This window comes from Acomys minous (genome assembly GCF_964271855.1).
Source record: "Acomys minous genome assembly, chromosome: 15".
Lineage (NCBI taxonomy): Eukaryota > Metazoa > Chordata > Mammalia > Rodentia > Muridae > Acomys > Acomys minous.
In genome coordinates this window covers 87,686,192-87,702,410 of record NC_140497.1, presented here as the reverse complement: position 1 = coordinate 87,702,410, position 16,219 = coordinate 87,686,192, and the positions used below count along the sequence as shown (strand labels likewise).

Here is a 16,219-nt window from a genome sequence, read left to right as displayed (position 1 = left end):
TGAGATGTTACGGGGTGATGTAAACTTGCATTTAATACTGCCATTAAGGCTGCAGTCTGTTGGTGGTTTTATTGATTTTACTCTTCCCTTTCCTCCCTAAGGCCCACAGCTAATCAGAAGGCACCCTTATCACCAAAAAGGCTTCTCTTGCTTGAGGAAGAGGGATTTTGGTACACTGGAACTTTTAGACTCCACTGGACTCTTGTCAGAGCTGGGCTCACAGCTCTACAGCTCTATGTGTTTAGCATGAGCCAGGCCTTGTTTCTATCTGCAGGGAGCACACATTAATTTTAAGTTGTAAGAGAGAATCTGACCAGGGTTATAGGAGCAATGGTTTAGTGCACCCCAAACCCTGTGACCTCTGACAACCTCCCCTAGAATGTTAGTGTGATGTATTTCTTCAGCTCATTTTGTGACCCCAGCAGAGGAGACACTCCTGGCTCCCTCCGCAGCACTCCGGGGAGAACGCCAATAAAATGAAGGAAAAGACCAAACTGTACTGCGCTTAGATTCTGGCTCCTCTACAAAGCCACCTTTTAATTTTCTGCTTCCTTTGCGGAGACAGTTCAAAAAGAGGAAAAGCTGGTGTTTATCAGATTACGGGGTGCACTGGTACCCCACTCCCTGCCTGAGAGGAAAGTGGGAGGGTCAACAGCGTGCTAATCCCCCAAATGTGTGGGGAAAAGGTGCTGTTTAACATTCCTCTTTGGATGCCATGAGGGCAGACAAGGCTGGCAATTTGTTGAGAACGGCAGTCATCAGGAAGCCAAAGGGGAAAAAAAAAAAAAGGAGGAACCGCAAACACAACACAACAAACACCAAACCATCAAGAAGCCCCAAGCTCCTGCCTGACACTAGTCAACCTGGGCCCTACTTCCTTCTGTTGGCTTCCCTTCCAGGCAGCACTGGGGAAACCTGGCTCCTATCCCAGGATGAGACAGGCCTACAGAGACTACGCATCTTCTTTCCGCTTTCATTTTGAATCAAACAATAGGCTGGCCCCATTTGGTCAGCGTGCCCCCTCCCCCAGGCTTGGGCACAGCCACTATCCACTTGGGCCACGTGATGACCCCCGTAGGCAAACCTGGGGTCCTGGGCTACAGTGACAGAGAAAGGACGGAAAGGGTTAATAGGACCTCTGGGATTATGAGCTTTTCCTCATTTTAGAACTATGACTGGGCTAAGACCTTTCAGGGCAGCATCCTCATCAGTTTCCATTTTACAGCATAGAAGGGCTCCCAGGCAACACAGTGGTTGAGCATTTGGTGGCCATGGACCTCTCAAGGAGACAGGCTAACGCTGGGGGCCCTGCTGCCAAATTATACAGCTTATGTGCAGTGGGGCCGCACACGCGAAAGAGAAGAAAATGCCATTTTTACATAATTCCAGAGCTTGAAGCAAATTATGTCTCCCTCACTTCCCAGAGGGACAATCGGAATACAGTCCCTCGGCAATGTCTCCTGGCCCTGCTTCATAATAAACCAGTCGCACAAGTCCTGCTTCATTACCACAGGCGCTCGCCCTTGCTTACAAAGCACATGTGCAGTCATTAATGTTGTGGGTTCAGAAGGTGCAGGGGATGGCATGGTTGCTCACACCCTGTCTGGTGATGCTCCTATGCTAGTACAACCAGCCACACTGGGTGCTGGGCTTCCCCTCCCCATCTCCGCCTTGCCACTACGCTGCCTGGCTCAGGCTGGTTTGACTCTTCAGATTTTAAACACCCATTGTTTCAGGCTAAATTATCTTTTCTACTAATTTAAGTGACAACTTCTGGAAGCTTCCGTAACCCCTCCTGGACCTCAGATATAAAAGGACAGATAGGAATCTGTTGTACCTCACAGATTCCTTCCCAGGGTCTAATGAGCCTTGGCTAACAAAATAAACCCTGTTGGCATAAGGCTACTGGGGAGTTCAAACGCTGATTTCTGTGTCCCCCATGTCTGGTTGAAAACCTTGTTCTGAGAATCTCCTGTCTCAATGCTTTATAAACTCTGCTTCCTAATTGTCCCCTCGTGTGCCAATAAAAGAGCTTACAGCCAATCGCTAAGTGCGGTGGGGGCGGGGGTGTGTGTGTGAGGAGAGTAGAGCTGGACTTCCTACCAGCCAGGGGTTAAAGTGCTAGAAGAGGAAGTAAGGGAGAGGTGCAGGAGAGACGAAGAAGATTTAGCTGGAGCAGAGAAAGAAGTAAAAAGCAAGTAACTTGGGGGATTTTGCCAAAGATGGAGTCAGGATAACAGAGGATTAAGAACAGATTTAAACTGCTCAAGACTGTGTTGTAAAGCCTCATAAGCAGACATAAGAGAGTCTCAACTGTTTGTGCGGTAGCCGGGTAAAAAGAATAAGAGAAGCAAACACGTTTTGTAAAAATAACCTCAACAAAAACCCTTCAGAGTATTTGTCAAATGAATGAATCCAAATGGGAGCGATCGCAAAAAAACAGAAAAGCGTGACCCATTTGATCCCTGTGTTCCAGTAATACCCAACCAGTATCTTTCTTATCTGTAGCCCAAAAGTGTCCCCCCACCCTCTCTCTCTTATTTTTTCTCATTTATTTGGTAGCCCAGCCTGGCCTAGAACTTGCTGCGGTTGGTCTTGTTGCTGATCTTTCCCACTGCACACCTAAAGAATTAGGATAAGAAGTGTGCACCCCCACGCCCGGGTTATGGGGCACTAACCAGGGCTTTATGCATGCCAGACAGCATTCCACCCAGCTCTACCCCCTAGCTCTGACAGCCTCTCTCCTCTTGAAAATTCAATTTCACCCATTCATATCTTCTCCCCCACCGGCCCCCACCCACAATTGGGCCAGGGTTTGACTTGACATTCTCTTTGAGAGACAAAGTTAAATTAATGGCTGCCCCTTCAAGATTTCCGGAACCTTAGGTGGCCACTCTTGATTGGGCACACACATGCTGTCTGTAGGTGTTAACTCCAGGAGAGTGGGCCATTTGTTGCCATGGAGTGAGATGGGCTAGTAAATAAACCAGGGCTCAGAGAGATGTGAAAGTGTGAAGTCTGCAATTCATAACTGGTAACCGACTTCATGAAGCTTTATAAAAATCATCATAGGAGGGAAAACTGGCATGCTAACAAGTGGAGCCTTGATCTATGCTGAGCCCGCAAACCAGAAAAAAAAAAAAAATCAAAATTCAGCCTTTATACTCTCCATATGTTGCAGTATTTTCTTTTCCTTTCTTTCTTTTTTTTTTTTTTTTTAATTTGGAGACAGGGTTTCTCTGTGTTAGCATTGGCTGTCCTGGACTTGCTTTGTAGACCAGGCTGGCCTTGAACTCACAGTGATCCGCCTACCTCTGCCTCCCGAGTGCTGGGATTAAGGCGTGCGCCACCACGCCCGGCTTTGTTACAGTATTTTCAAACCCTGTTTACATCTAGTCTTCAGTAATTTTTCTCCTTGACTAAGAAATATGGCTTCTACTCCATGTGGGTTTCTTCCCACTATCAACTGAGGAATTGCACTATAATTTTAGTGTCCCTAGCTAGTCACATTTATTTAAAGCTTACAACTGAAATACTTCTAACGGGCTCTCAAATAGAAAACACAACCAGCCCATTTAATCTGACTACTACCACCCTTTGACAATTAACATGCCATTTTGTTGTTGCTCAGTGTCTTTGTTTGGGGATGGGATCACTACGTATCCCAGGCTGTCCTTGAACTTGTGACTTTTCTATCTCTGACATCCAAGTGTTAGGATTTTAGGTGAGTGCTACTATATCTGGCCAATATGCTATTTTAATCTAGTAAATTAGTTTCCACAACCTTAACACTATCAGTGTCTTATACAGAGAGTGGGTGTCTATGTCACCCACATGTTTCCTTATACTCCAGCTTAATAATCCACCCGATTTCTTGGGTCTTCCCCTTCAGAGTACATCCTTCAGAATTTTCTTCAGAGGTTGGTTGAGAATAAAATTTCTCAGTTTTTGTTATATTTGAAATTTCTTTAATTCATTTTCTTTAGTGATAGTTTTTCTGATAGGGAAAAAGAAATCTTCTACATCAATGGTTCTCAACCTTTCTAATGCTATGATCTATTTAATATAGTGCCTCATGTTGTGGTGACTGCTCCCCCTGAACCATAAAATTATTTTCACTGCTACTTCATAACTGTAATTTTGCTACTGTTACAAACAGTAATGCAAATATATGATATGCAGGATATCTGATATGCAACTTCTAAAGGGGTCCTGACCTACAGGGTGAGCCATCTTGCCAGGTCCCCATTTACATATTTTTAAAATTTGTATAGTAATTTTTCTAGTCTCTTTTCTTTTATCATATTTCCTTTCTTTCTTTCTTTCTTTCTTTCTTTCTTTCTTTCTTTCTTTCTTTCTTTCTTTCTTTCTTTTTTTTCCAGACAGAGTTTCTCTGTAGCCCTGGCTATCCTAGAACTTGCTGTATAGAGCTCATAACTCAAGAGATCTACCTGCCTCTGCCTCCCAGGTACATATGCCATTATTCCTGACTCATCCTTGATAATATTTCCAAAACTCTGAAAATGTTCTGAGGCAAGCTAAGATCAATCCGTCTGTCTGTCTGTCTGTCTGTCTGTCTGTTTGTCTGCCTATCTATCTATCTATCTATCTATCATCTATCTTCCATCTATTCATCTTTCTTCCTTCCTTCCTTCCTTTCTTCCTTTCTTTCTATCTTTCTATCTGTCATCTATCACCGTTCTATAAGAAGGTATTTGTAGGCCCAGCTTTACTGTCTGTTGCTCTGCTGCCTTTTATTCATGATTAATCATTTCTTGGTGCCGTAGCTAAACCTGCCTTTCTTCCACATGTGGTTTCCTCTAGGCTTTTGAGTCTTCTAGCAGCACTATGGGTATTTACCGTGGCGTAATACTACAAAGGAAAACTCTACTGTAATATTCTTTTCCTGTCTGTGAACTTCTCAAAAGAAATCATTTCCGAACAGGTGATCGGCGCACAAGAGGACCTTTCATCATTCTTATCAACAGGATCAAAAGTCAGATGAACCAAAGAACATCAGAACAGAGGGAGGTGTGGTGGCTCATGCTGCAACCCCAGCACTGCAGAGGCAGAGAGAGGCAGGAAGCTCACTCCAAGTTTGGGTTACCCTAGTCTATATAGTGAGATCCAAGCCAGGCAGCATTATATATTAGGGCCTGTCTGAATCCCAAATCTTACTCAATGAAAACAAACAAAAACAAGTAAACTTTTTTTTTTTTTAAATAGGGTTTCTCGTAGACCAGGCTGGCTTCAAACTCTTTATCTAAGGATGGCCTTGAATTTCCGATCTTCTTGTTTCCACATCCCAAGTGCTAAGATTATAGGCATGCACTACCAAACCCAGTTGAGGAGGTGCTAGTGATTGCACCCAGGGTCTTGTGCATGATAGGTAAGCCCTCTGCCAACCGAGTGACATCCTTTGCCAACCGAGTGACATCTTCAGCCCCTGCTGGTAGACTTTTAAACAAATCAAGGTCTTTAGCATCTGCATCTTGGTTCAACCTAAGGAGGATTTCTCTGTACTTGCAAAAGTACCTCCAGTGCGTGATGCACTCCCTCTTGTAGCTTGGATGCTGAGCTATTCCTGCAGAGTGCAGGGGAGACTAAACGGAAGTTATAGAGGCACAAACCTGTGAGGGTCATCCGGGTCACAGTTGGGAAGAAACTGAGTGATGGCTTCTGCTACTTCTTCATTGGATAAAACGTCCCAGAGCCCATCAGTAGCCAAGATCAGCACATCATCTGCTCCATGCTCATATTTGGAGAGATCGTAGACCCTGACCTAAAAAGAACAGGGGTACCACAGTGTGAGAAACACGTTGCAGGATATTTGATTCCCGTGTGATCCCTGATACTGTCAACTGTAAAATCTTGTCTTTGATCCGATTGTGATCCCTGAGATTGTGAACTGTAAAAACCTGTCTTTTGTTTGGTGTGGTTGAGCCCTAGCACACACCTTTAATCCAAGAACCTTCTGTTTATTGTAAACAGGTGATTAAGGTGTGGCTTAGCTAGCCCTAGCACACACTTTTAATCCAAGAGCTTCCAGTACACAGGATTTAATAAAGTTAACCCTAGTCAAGAGGCAGAAAAGAAACCAGATGTCAGGGATTAAAGAGTAGGAGAGACTTTGAGTTGAGTGGTATTTAGGACAGCGGGTAGAAGTAGAAGTCCCATTTAACTCTTGAGCACCTCAGCTCCTTGGCCTTTAGCTTTTTGGGCTTTTTGAGCTTTGAGCTAACAAGCCTTTAGCCTTGAGTTTTTCTGGCCTTTTCCTCCTGGGCTGTCAGCTGAGCTAGTGAGCCTTTTGGGCTTTTCCATCAGGATGTGAGCTGAGCAAGAAGGTCAGTGGGGTGCTTTCTCTGCCTCTCTGAGCTAGCAGGGTTTTTAATCCCAGCATCTGGCTCCTGACTCTACTGGTAAACTAGAATGCTTGGAATTTTCATTTAAAAAAACTGAAGCAGGGGTGTTGGGCATGCTATTTTTTTTTTCTTTTTGTCTCTAACCAAGTAACCTCTGATTGCTTATTTTTTCCCGTCTTGCCTAGTACTTTTCATGGATGTGCTATAAGGTGCTTGATTCCATAGCAAGCGGTGTAGAGTGAGCAGCTCCTTTCTGAGACTTGCGTACAGACATGTAGGCCTAGCTGCAATTGTGAATGATCCCAGGAAGGGCTTAATAGTTGGCAAGAAAAGTATGAGTTGGCAATGTAATACTTGAGATACAGCTGAAGCGAAGACTTACTGAACGTTGTGTGAGCAGGCTGGGCACGGAGGTAGCCTGCTCATCTTCCTCTGCATATTAAGGGCCTATCATTCCCAAGAATAAAAAAAGATTCCTCCATTTTAAAGAACACTCAATCTGTAGGTGAGATGGGGTCTATTTGGGATTTTAAGAAACGGCTCTATACTTATTTGTCAAGGAATAAGAAGATGAATTTTATATAATGACTCATTTGAAATCCTTTGTGCCCATTTCCCCTAAGGCCCAATAGGCTAGAACAGCCCTCTCTCCTTCCAGGTAAGGATGAGGCTCTGATATTTTACAAACCCCAATCTTGGCTTGTTACAAATGACAAAAGCTGAAGCTATGCTGGCCTGTTCCTGTTTCTGGCCTTGGGGTATCCAGGCACTGTTGCGCACAAGGATGTAAGGAAAGATGCTTAGCTGGGCGGGTGGGCTACACAGCCTTCGGTGAGACAGCTTTCCATGAAACAGATCTCTTTATTGGGGGTGTGTAAGACCTAAATAAACCTTGGGGAGTGGGTAGAGGTATTTTGGGTGAGTGTACATCATTGGCTGTGGCCAGCATGCTGGAAACGCTTCATTTGCATGAAGAGTGCTGGCTGGACATGTCCTTATAAGGAGTGAGGAGGTTTAACATGAAACCTGGCCACTACGATGCATAAATACCTCAAGGGTAGCAGAGGTGGGGGCCATACAGGCTATGTGCGCCAGGACATGCAGGCCCAGAGCACGGAGAGCACAGTCCTAGTCCTGCCAGGCTCAGGATGAGATTTTTCAGGGTTTGGACATGTCTGGACCTTACTCTTGCTCCAGACTGGCTCCCCCAGTGGCATGGCTTTCCAGCTCCACAAAGCTACATTTCCACAGCCTGCTATGAGACAAGTTTTACATTGTTTCTCATCTCCTTTCTTGAATAACAATGATATTTCAACATTGTCTAATAAACTCTTTACAAAGGGCAGAACATCCTTAGAAAACAAGAAAGAAGTAAGAATCAAGTCTCATTAGGGCAAGACTGAGATCACAACTCTATGCTTACCCTACCTGGATAACACTGGTCCGGGTAGGAAGCACAAAGAGGCGTCTGGAGGTTTCAATGATATTCCTTCCTGAATCTGCAGAGTCAGCCTACCTCATGGACAAACATCCATTTCATGACTCATCAACTTTCCCTCTCTCAATTCTGCTACCCTGCATGCCAGGAGAAAGCATCGGGATACGGACGGGAAGAGGAAAAGAGAATGTGGCATATGCTGTTGCTCTGGTGTCCCTTCATGTCGGCGACATTGGTGGCATCTGGCCATCTCAGGCACAGACAATAGGATTCTCAGAGGTCTACCAGATAGCCCAAATCCAGCCTTTTTTTCTAGAACAACCGTTTTGCCAGGCCAGTTACATCCTTTAAAAGACTGGTCCTAGGGGTGAGCAGCCAGCCTGGTAGGGGTAGCTGAAACCAAAAGAGGGCTTACCCTTGGAAAATGAACTCAAACGAAAAGCAACCGCAGGTGCCAGGCCTCTATGGCCTGTGGATCAGACAGTAACAACTAGCTAATATCTCAGCACGCAAGCCAGCTCTAGGGAAAGAGCACACAGGTGCATACTTTACAAGCTTTTGAGTATCTTTTTCTCAAAAGGTATGCTCACGTAGGGCAAAGCTGACATTCTGGAGAAGGCAGCCAGCCTTCCCAGCTTATAGGCGAGGCCAGCAAAGCCTAGAGAGACAGAACTTGGGTTTTCAGATATCTTTTCTCATGCCATTCAGGTCTTATTTCCCCTCAACAGGAGGCAACCAAACCACTTTTGCTCTATTTTCTGTGCTTGCTGGGTGTGTGGGAGCAGTGTTTCCTCAGATGTTAGTGTGTCAGTCAGCTGGAGAGCCTGGGTACTCACAGATGCTTCTTAAGCCCTTGGGAAGGGCATGAGAGCCTGTGGTTCTCCGGGTGATGTCAGAGGTGAAAATACTTGGACCAAACTCTGAGTAGCAAGGCTACAGGAGTCCTACTGGGCCTGGAAATCACAGGCTCTCTACCCTCTGTGATGCCAGACGCAATTAGCTCCCTAAGGCTGTGGGAAGGAATGTAAATGTCACTCCAAATCCTATGTCACCATGTTAATTCTGCGATGTTAAATAAGAGGTGCATAGCTCCCTACTGGGGTTGATCTACAGCAAGCTGCTGTGAGCATCTGAGCTCCACTGAACAGGCAATATTAAGTAACAGGGAAGGTGGAGAGTGTCAGGTGACATCACAGTTAGGAGGCCTTCCCATCTGCCTTTCACCCCTCCTAAAACAGATGTTTCCAGGACTGAAGACAATACCCCGTTCTTAGGATGTGCCCTGTGAACAGGGCACCCGGATGACTTCAAAATGCCTTTTTTTTTTTCCCTGGACCAAGAAGTGGCAGTTGATTCCTTCGGTCTGAAATCAGCCTACCCGGTAGCAGGAAATCCAGCCAATGGAACCATGTGGTTTCATACCCACATGGCTAAAATTCTGCTCTTCAATTCCATCAGTAATTGGAATCTTCACCAATTCTAGTTGAATTTCTACTCACAGCTCACTAATGCAGCTTCATTAGCCAGCATGAAATCCCTTCAATACCATTTTCCACATAATTTTTATGTAAATAATACAGAGCCGGTAGCGACCCCGTTCCCTGAGGCACTCCTCAATTAACAGCCTTTTAGGTTTTTTACTGCTATCCTTTGTTTCCTGCCCTTCAGCCAATTTCCAAAGGCCTTTGCCAACTTTCCACTTAGAGCTCGTGTCTTGTACATTAACCTGTGATGTAGAACACTCTGTGAAAATGCTTTCAGAAAAATTGGACTGGTGTGCAAGCCATCCCACTCAGCACTCATCCTTGCCAGCAACCAGGGCTGCAATGGACTACAGTGCTCACTGTGGACCTCACCTTCCCTCCCTGAAGCCACGGTGGGCTTTCTTCAACCAGAAACCCTCCCTTCCCCAAGGTTTCTCTGTTCACATCCTGAAATAGCTTTTAATGGTCCTGGAAGCCCCATGTGAATCTACTGGGCTGAGGCTCCACAGGACTAAGACACCTGGAGGAGCGTTGCCGCAGGACCCTGAGGGGCCAGTTTTGAGGCGCATCTAGGAACACCCCGTGTGAGAGAGGCCAGAAAACATGGTGAGTGCTCCTAATCACCAAGAAAGGAGGGAGGGGCCACTAGAGGCCTTGGGAGTCTTGCATTAAGTTTGAGCAATATACAGATGTTCTTTGACTTACTAAGAGGTTATGTCCTGATTTAGCCCTTTATTAAACTGAAGATAAGGTAAGCTGAAGATGCTCTTAGCACACATAAACCTACTACACACCACAGCTGAGCAAATCTCCTGTGACTGTGCCCCAATGCCACTACCCAGCGCTGGGAGAGAGTATTACATATTGCACTGCATCCTACTCACTGGCCAGGTAAAAGATCAAAATTCAGGACACAGCTGTATGCAACCATCAAATAAAACAATTCCGAATCAAACCAGCCAAGTCAAAAGCCATCTGCTATCTGGACAGCCGAGGGACCATTCCTAGTTATCGCCTAGCTACTAGGGCCTTTGGGCATCGGCTGTTGCTAGGCAGAGCTGAAAGGCTCCTCTGCCTTGAAGACTTCCATACTGAGCACTTGCTATGCGCTACACCCTGGGGAGATTAAAAAAACAAAACAAAAAACTAAAGCACAGACCCATTCATAAGATGGTGAGTTCGTAGTGTGGCCCAACGGGCAAAGCTTGCCCAAATAGTCACTGAAATGCAACCGACTCTTTAAGCAGCAGTATACTCAAGAAATGCTCTCAGTTCAGGGTAAGGGGAGTGAACGGGAGGACCAGAGCTTGGAAAATAGGCCCTGGATGAACCGTGAATTGATTACTCACAGGGCCCCAGCTTCCCTGTCCTGCTGCCATCAGTGACATCCACTGGACACAAGAGCCTGTAGCTCTTTAATACAGTAGCTCCATGTAGGGCCCAGCTGTAGGCTGCTGCTTCGGCATCTGTGTGCTGTGTGCTCCCCTCTTTGTCCTATTAGTGGGCTAAGAGATCACAGTACTTTAAGCTGACTTGGGTGTCTTGAACTAATTTAAGAGGCAAATCCGTCAGTGTTTCCACTTGTCTGCGCCCTCTGTTTCTCTGGGACACCTTTACAGCTTCTGTGCTGGGATCAGAGGTGTGAGCCGCCATACGCCAGCAGCCTTCACAGCTTTTCAGCTTTTATCGTCTCAGCAAACTTGTCAAGCCTTTGTCTCCTCCTGAGTACTCAGTGTGGGACAATGACACACTCCTGCACCTCTATGTGGGACTTCATTTGTTTGAGTTAGGTCTCCTGTAGCCCAGGTTGGCCTCGAACCCACTGTGTGATTAAAGATGGATTAGAGTTTCTGATACTTCTGCCTCCATCTCCTGAGCCTAAGTGCTGGGATTATAGGTGCGTGCCACCATGCCTGGCTTTGCGCAGTGCTGTGATACTGGGGATTGGACCCAGGGCTGCATGGACACCAGGCCAGCTTGCCTCAACTGAGCTAGAGAGCTCTGTGATCCTTTCTTTCTTTCCTTCTTTCTTTCTTTTCTTTTCTTTTTTAAACTGAAAAGCAATGAAGGGAAATCCAGTTATGTTTGCTCTCCTCTTCTCACAAGGCTGTTACATGAAGGTCACAGGAAGGGGACCTTCTTCACGGCTCTGGTCTCAGAGTGGTAACGCTAAGGACACTCGCTGCTTCATGGGGAGAAAGGATGAGACTGTGTGCTCTGGGAACCTGAGTCCAATTCCAAAAGTCTCATTTACAACAGCCGTGATTAGGACTCCCAGTGGTGCCATTGGCAGGAGAGCCAGAGGTAGTTCACAATATGAAGACCACCAAGGGGCAGCAGGAAATGAAAGCCACATGGAGTCTCATCTTTCTAGTCAATATAAAACCCAGACATACACAGTGCCTGTACCAGAAAACAAAAACAAACAACAACAACAAAAACCAACCAAACAAAAAACAGACAAAAAAACCCAAACAAACCCATCAGCCCTTTTTCTTGTGCTTGTGTGAATCGGAAAGATCGTCTTCAGACTTTTGTGTTGTGTCACCAGGACGGCATCCAAATTCTCTGCAGCAGTGTTTCTCAATCCGCGACCCTTTAATACAGTTCCTCACGTTGTGGTGATCACGGGCCATGTGACTGCATTTTGCTGCTGTTATGAATTGCAATTTAAAATGTCTGTGTTTTCTGATGCTCTTAAGGAGACCCCCCCTGTGAAAGGGTTGTTCTAACCTCAGAGAAATCTCCACCCACAGGTGGGGAACCACTGCTCTACAGCAGTTGTACTGACACTGCACTAACAGCTGCCTCAGGGAAACCTTTGCTCTTCGACAATTTTAAGAAGTGGCAGGAATGCCGAGTGAGAGAAGCACTCGGATTTAGGGTGCTCAGGAAGAGAAGCTGGACACTGCAGTCTTTCGCCAGGGGTTGAAATGGCAGAGCAAAAGCTTGAGGTGAGAGCGGGTGGGCGTGTGTTTCCAGAGCTTCTTCTAGTTTGGTTTGGTTGCAGAAAAGGGGTTTCTGCTGGGTTGTGGCAAAGGATAAGGCTTGCCTTCTCGGTTTTCAGTATCTCCTTTCCTGAAATGGACAGCCGGGATGAAGTGACTGCTAGGCATACTCAGCACTCTTAACATTTTTTTTTTAAACTTTCTGTCATCCTCTTTTGTCACAGGACGAGTTGGTGTGACTATCCATGCGACTTCAGGTCACTGTTGAAAAATGAATCCAGTGACACCCGAGTACCACAAATATGCCAGGCATTTACCCTACCCAAAAGGAGCCACAGATGTTCTTGAGGCTTTTTGTTTCTTCCTAAAGTCCACAGACAAAATAGGGATTCGACTTTCAGCGAGCAGGTAAGTCTTAACAGCCTCCAAACACTTCACAATCAGCTAAAATATCTGGTAATGTTGCACACAGCCTGACGTTGCACCCACTGCCTAGAACGTAGGGCTTCCATTTTTCTCCACACGGAGCCTGGCACCTCATACCTGGCTGGACTGTAGGGAGAAACCCCAGGTATGGGCTCAGACACAGCCATACTACACTGCTCTTTTCTGAACTTTCAACAGCTGGCTCACCATTAAGCAAAACCCTCGTTCAGTGAGTTAGACAGCAAACAGCGTAGAGTCTACCCAGTCATCATTCTGAGGAAGAGCTCTTTGGCACTAACATGCCGTTACTGGAGACAAGGCCCTGAAGAAAGGCCAGCCTGTGAGTATCTGGATGCTGCTTAGACAGGGTGAGTTGTCAGTTCAGGATACAAGGCATAAGTAAGAGTGACCGGCTTGCGTGGAATAGTTTTCTTTTTGTGAGTGTGCATATTTTTTAAGCTGTCCGGGAACTCACACTATAGACCAGGCTGGCCTCAAACTTAAGAGAGATCCACCTGCTTCTGCCTCCTGAGTGCTGCTGGGATTAAAGGCGTGCGTCACCACTGCCCCGCTGTCCATCTTGAATGTTAATAGTGCCTTCTCTAATAGGCTGGTATTATCATAACCTGATGTGTAAACGGTGAAGTAATGCTGATTTTTGAGCCCTACAGCTGCTACTTCCAGTTACGGGAGCTAACAGACCCACAGAAAACAGGGTAGGTTGCAGCACAGCCGTACATAAAGGGATGACTCACACTATCTAGGACTGGGGTTATAAAGCCAAGTTCCTACAGCACAGTAGGAGTAGCTCCTCAAATTCTCCACAAAGAGGCAGGTATGGTGGCTCATGCCTGTAACCCTAGTATTTGTGATGCCGAGGCAGGAGGATGGCTACAGCTTAGGCTACATAGTGAATGCTAGGTTAGCATGGGTCCAGAGCCGGGCTCCTCAAAAAAACAAAAAACAAAACAAACAAACAAACAAACAAACAAAAAACCTAAAAGATGAAAATTCCTAGTTCACACTAGACTTAATTCAACACGTTAGAACTGTGTATCACAGCCCTGTAACTAAATGTGGACGCTGTGAAAAATCTGGGTACAAAAGGTTTGTGAATGCACAATAATCTAAATTTAATCCAAAATCCGACCTGTTACTAAGTTGCTTTGCGTGGTGCTCGCCCTCGGCTGTATGCTGTGACTGCACTGTAACCTGGGCTCTGAACATACAACATGTGTGTTCTTGGCATTGAGCACACCACCACACCACACATGCCAGACAATATGCCTGAGACGCCCCAGCTCAGATTAGAGGAGGCGGAGTCTGTGATAACTCTACATACGAAGTTTTCTGCTCTCACAGAAGCACAGTAGCTTAACCGCGGAAAACGAAGCTTCCTCTATTCTTGTGCCGTCATTCTTCAGCATGTAAAAGCCAAACTGATGGCTCTTTGGATTGTGCTGTGACACAGAATTTAACTAGAATTGGTGTGGTGGCGCACGCCTTTAATCCCAGCGCTTGGGAGGCAGGGGCGGGGGGACCTCTGAGTTTGAAGCCAGTCTAATTTACAGAGTGAGTTCCAAGACAGCCAGGGCTACACAGAGAAACCCTGTCTCAAAACAAACAAACAAACAAAGCAAAACAAATAAACAAACAAACAAAAACCCACCAAACCAACCAACCAAATGAAAAAGAATTGATGTTTGAATTGCTAACTTCATTAAAACTGTTATATTATGTAATTTGGGACGAAGGCAGAATTTCTAACAATTTCTCAAGTTGCCCTAAACCTACTCCTGCCATTTTCTTTTTTAAAACTAAATATTTATGTGGAGTGTATCTCAAGATTCTAAGATCAAAATGCTGAAAGCACCATGTGCCCTATAGTGTCAAAAATATCTCCGTGTGCATGATGTGTGAATGTATGTATACACCACATAAACACAGGTGCATATACATACCATGATGTATACATGTAGGGCAGAGGGCACCTCAGGTGCATGCGTGTCATGATGTGCACATGTAGGTCATTGGACACTACTTTATTTCAGGGGGAAATGTTACCACCTAATAAATTAGACTAAAGTATAGAATCATTTTTAAAAAGTGCTTTGAACCAGGCATGGTGGTGTACACCTTTAATCTCTGCATACAAGGGATTCTGGTGGGGGTGGGGTGGGAATTACCCTGTTCGACCCAGTCTGTGGTCCACAGAATCGTAAGTATTAATAACCACAGGACCACAAAAGTGAACAGTTTTAAAACTGGTCTGTTTACAGTCAACAAAAGGCAAAAAGGTATGCACTGAGGAAAACACATCCAGGCCCACTTTATCAATGGCTCCCAACCTTCCTGATGCCGTAACCTTTAATACAGTTCCTCATACAGTGACACCCCCAACCATAAAATTATTTTCATTGCTACTTCATAACTGTAATTTTCCTGCTGTTATGAACCATAATGTAAGTATTTTGGAGGTAGAGTTTTGTCAGAGGGGTCTTGACTCACAGGTTGAGAACCACTGCTCTCTATGGTTAAGCTGCGATATTGAATTATCTGGCGTGTTCTCTCTGGTTGCTGTCAACACATGGCACCCATTATTTCTGCTTCTGCCTATCAACAGGTAAACAGTAAGGAAGCTCTCCTTTGATGAGGATAGGAGAATTCTAGAACTATTTATAGGGTCCTCTCAACCCGGGTGAAGGGAAGGAAGAAGTCCACGTTTGCTTTCATTGTTACCCTGTGCCTCCCAGTCTAATACTAGGAGTTATTTTGATTCTATTATTTTACATTTATTTTAAAATTGGTTCAGAAAATTCAGAAGGAAAGAGAATCAGATTTTTTTCTTCTTCATTCTCTAGTAATTCATTTCTTTCAGTTTAGAAAGAAAATATTTTGTGTGTGTGTACACACACATGTGTGCACATGAGTGTGCATGTATGTGTGCATGCATTTGTGTGTGTGTGTGTGTGACAAAAACACGCCAGCCCTTGAAAACAGGTGAAGGCAGTGTCATCCCTTTCACTACTGAAACCCCAGCTCCAGCCCTGTGCCTAAAAAATAAAATAAAAATCATCCTTCTATTTCACTCTGTAAATTAAGTCTAGCCTCAGGTGAGTTCCTGTTACTTTACAGAAAAAAAAATGTCTCAGATATGACTCCTTTAATTTTCATCTTACCACCCCAATTCACTTCCTCTTGGTCACAGTTCCTGTCCTATGACTGCCCTGTCTCCAGCTCCCCACCCCTTGTCCTACCTTCCTCTTCCTTGTTGACTCGGTTCCCTTCCTCATCTGAACTTCCTTCCCTTTGGAAGCAAGCAACGGGGTTTATGGCTAACTATTCTTCAGCTAGTCTCCAAATGGCCCCTAACTCTAATTTCTGGGAAACATATTCCCTCCATGTCTTTCTTTTTTCTGGTTTTGTTTGTTTGTTTGTTTTGTGATACCTGGGCGCTCTCCTATGTAGCTCTGGCTGCACCATAATTTGCTTAACCAGGCTGGCCTCCGCAGACTTCCTGAGCACTGGAACTGAGAGCGTGTACTCCCATGCCCAGTGTGT

General features: G+C 45.3%; 1 protein-coding gene across 1 annotated transcript in view; it reads right to left on the bottom strand.

The window, feature by feature from the left end:
* PPM1H (protein phosphatase, Mg2+/Mn2+ dependent 1H) overlaps positions 1-16,219 on the bottom strand; it is a 246,490-nt gene that overhangs the window by 13,843 nt on the left and 216,428 nt on the right. Inside the window, exon 9 of the mRNA XM_084759003.1 lies at positions 5,631-5,782. Coding sequence (XP_084615129.1) covers positions 5,631-5,782 — 152 coding nt within the window. The remainder of the gene's footprint in view (positions 1-5,630; positions 5,783-16,219) is intronic.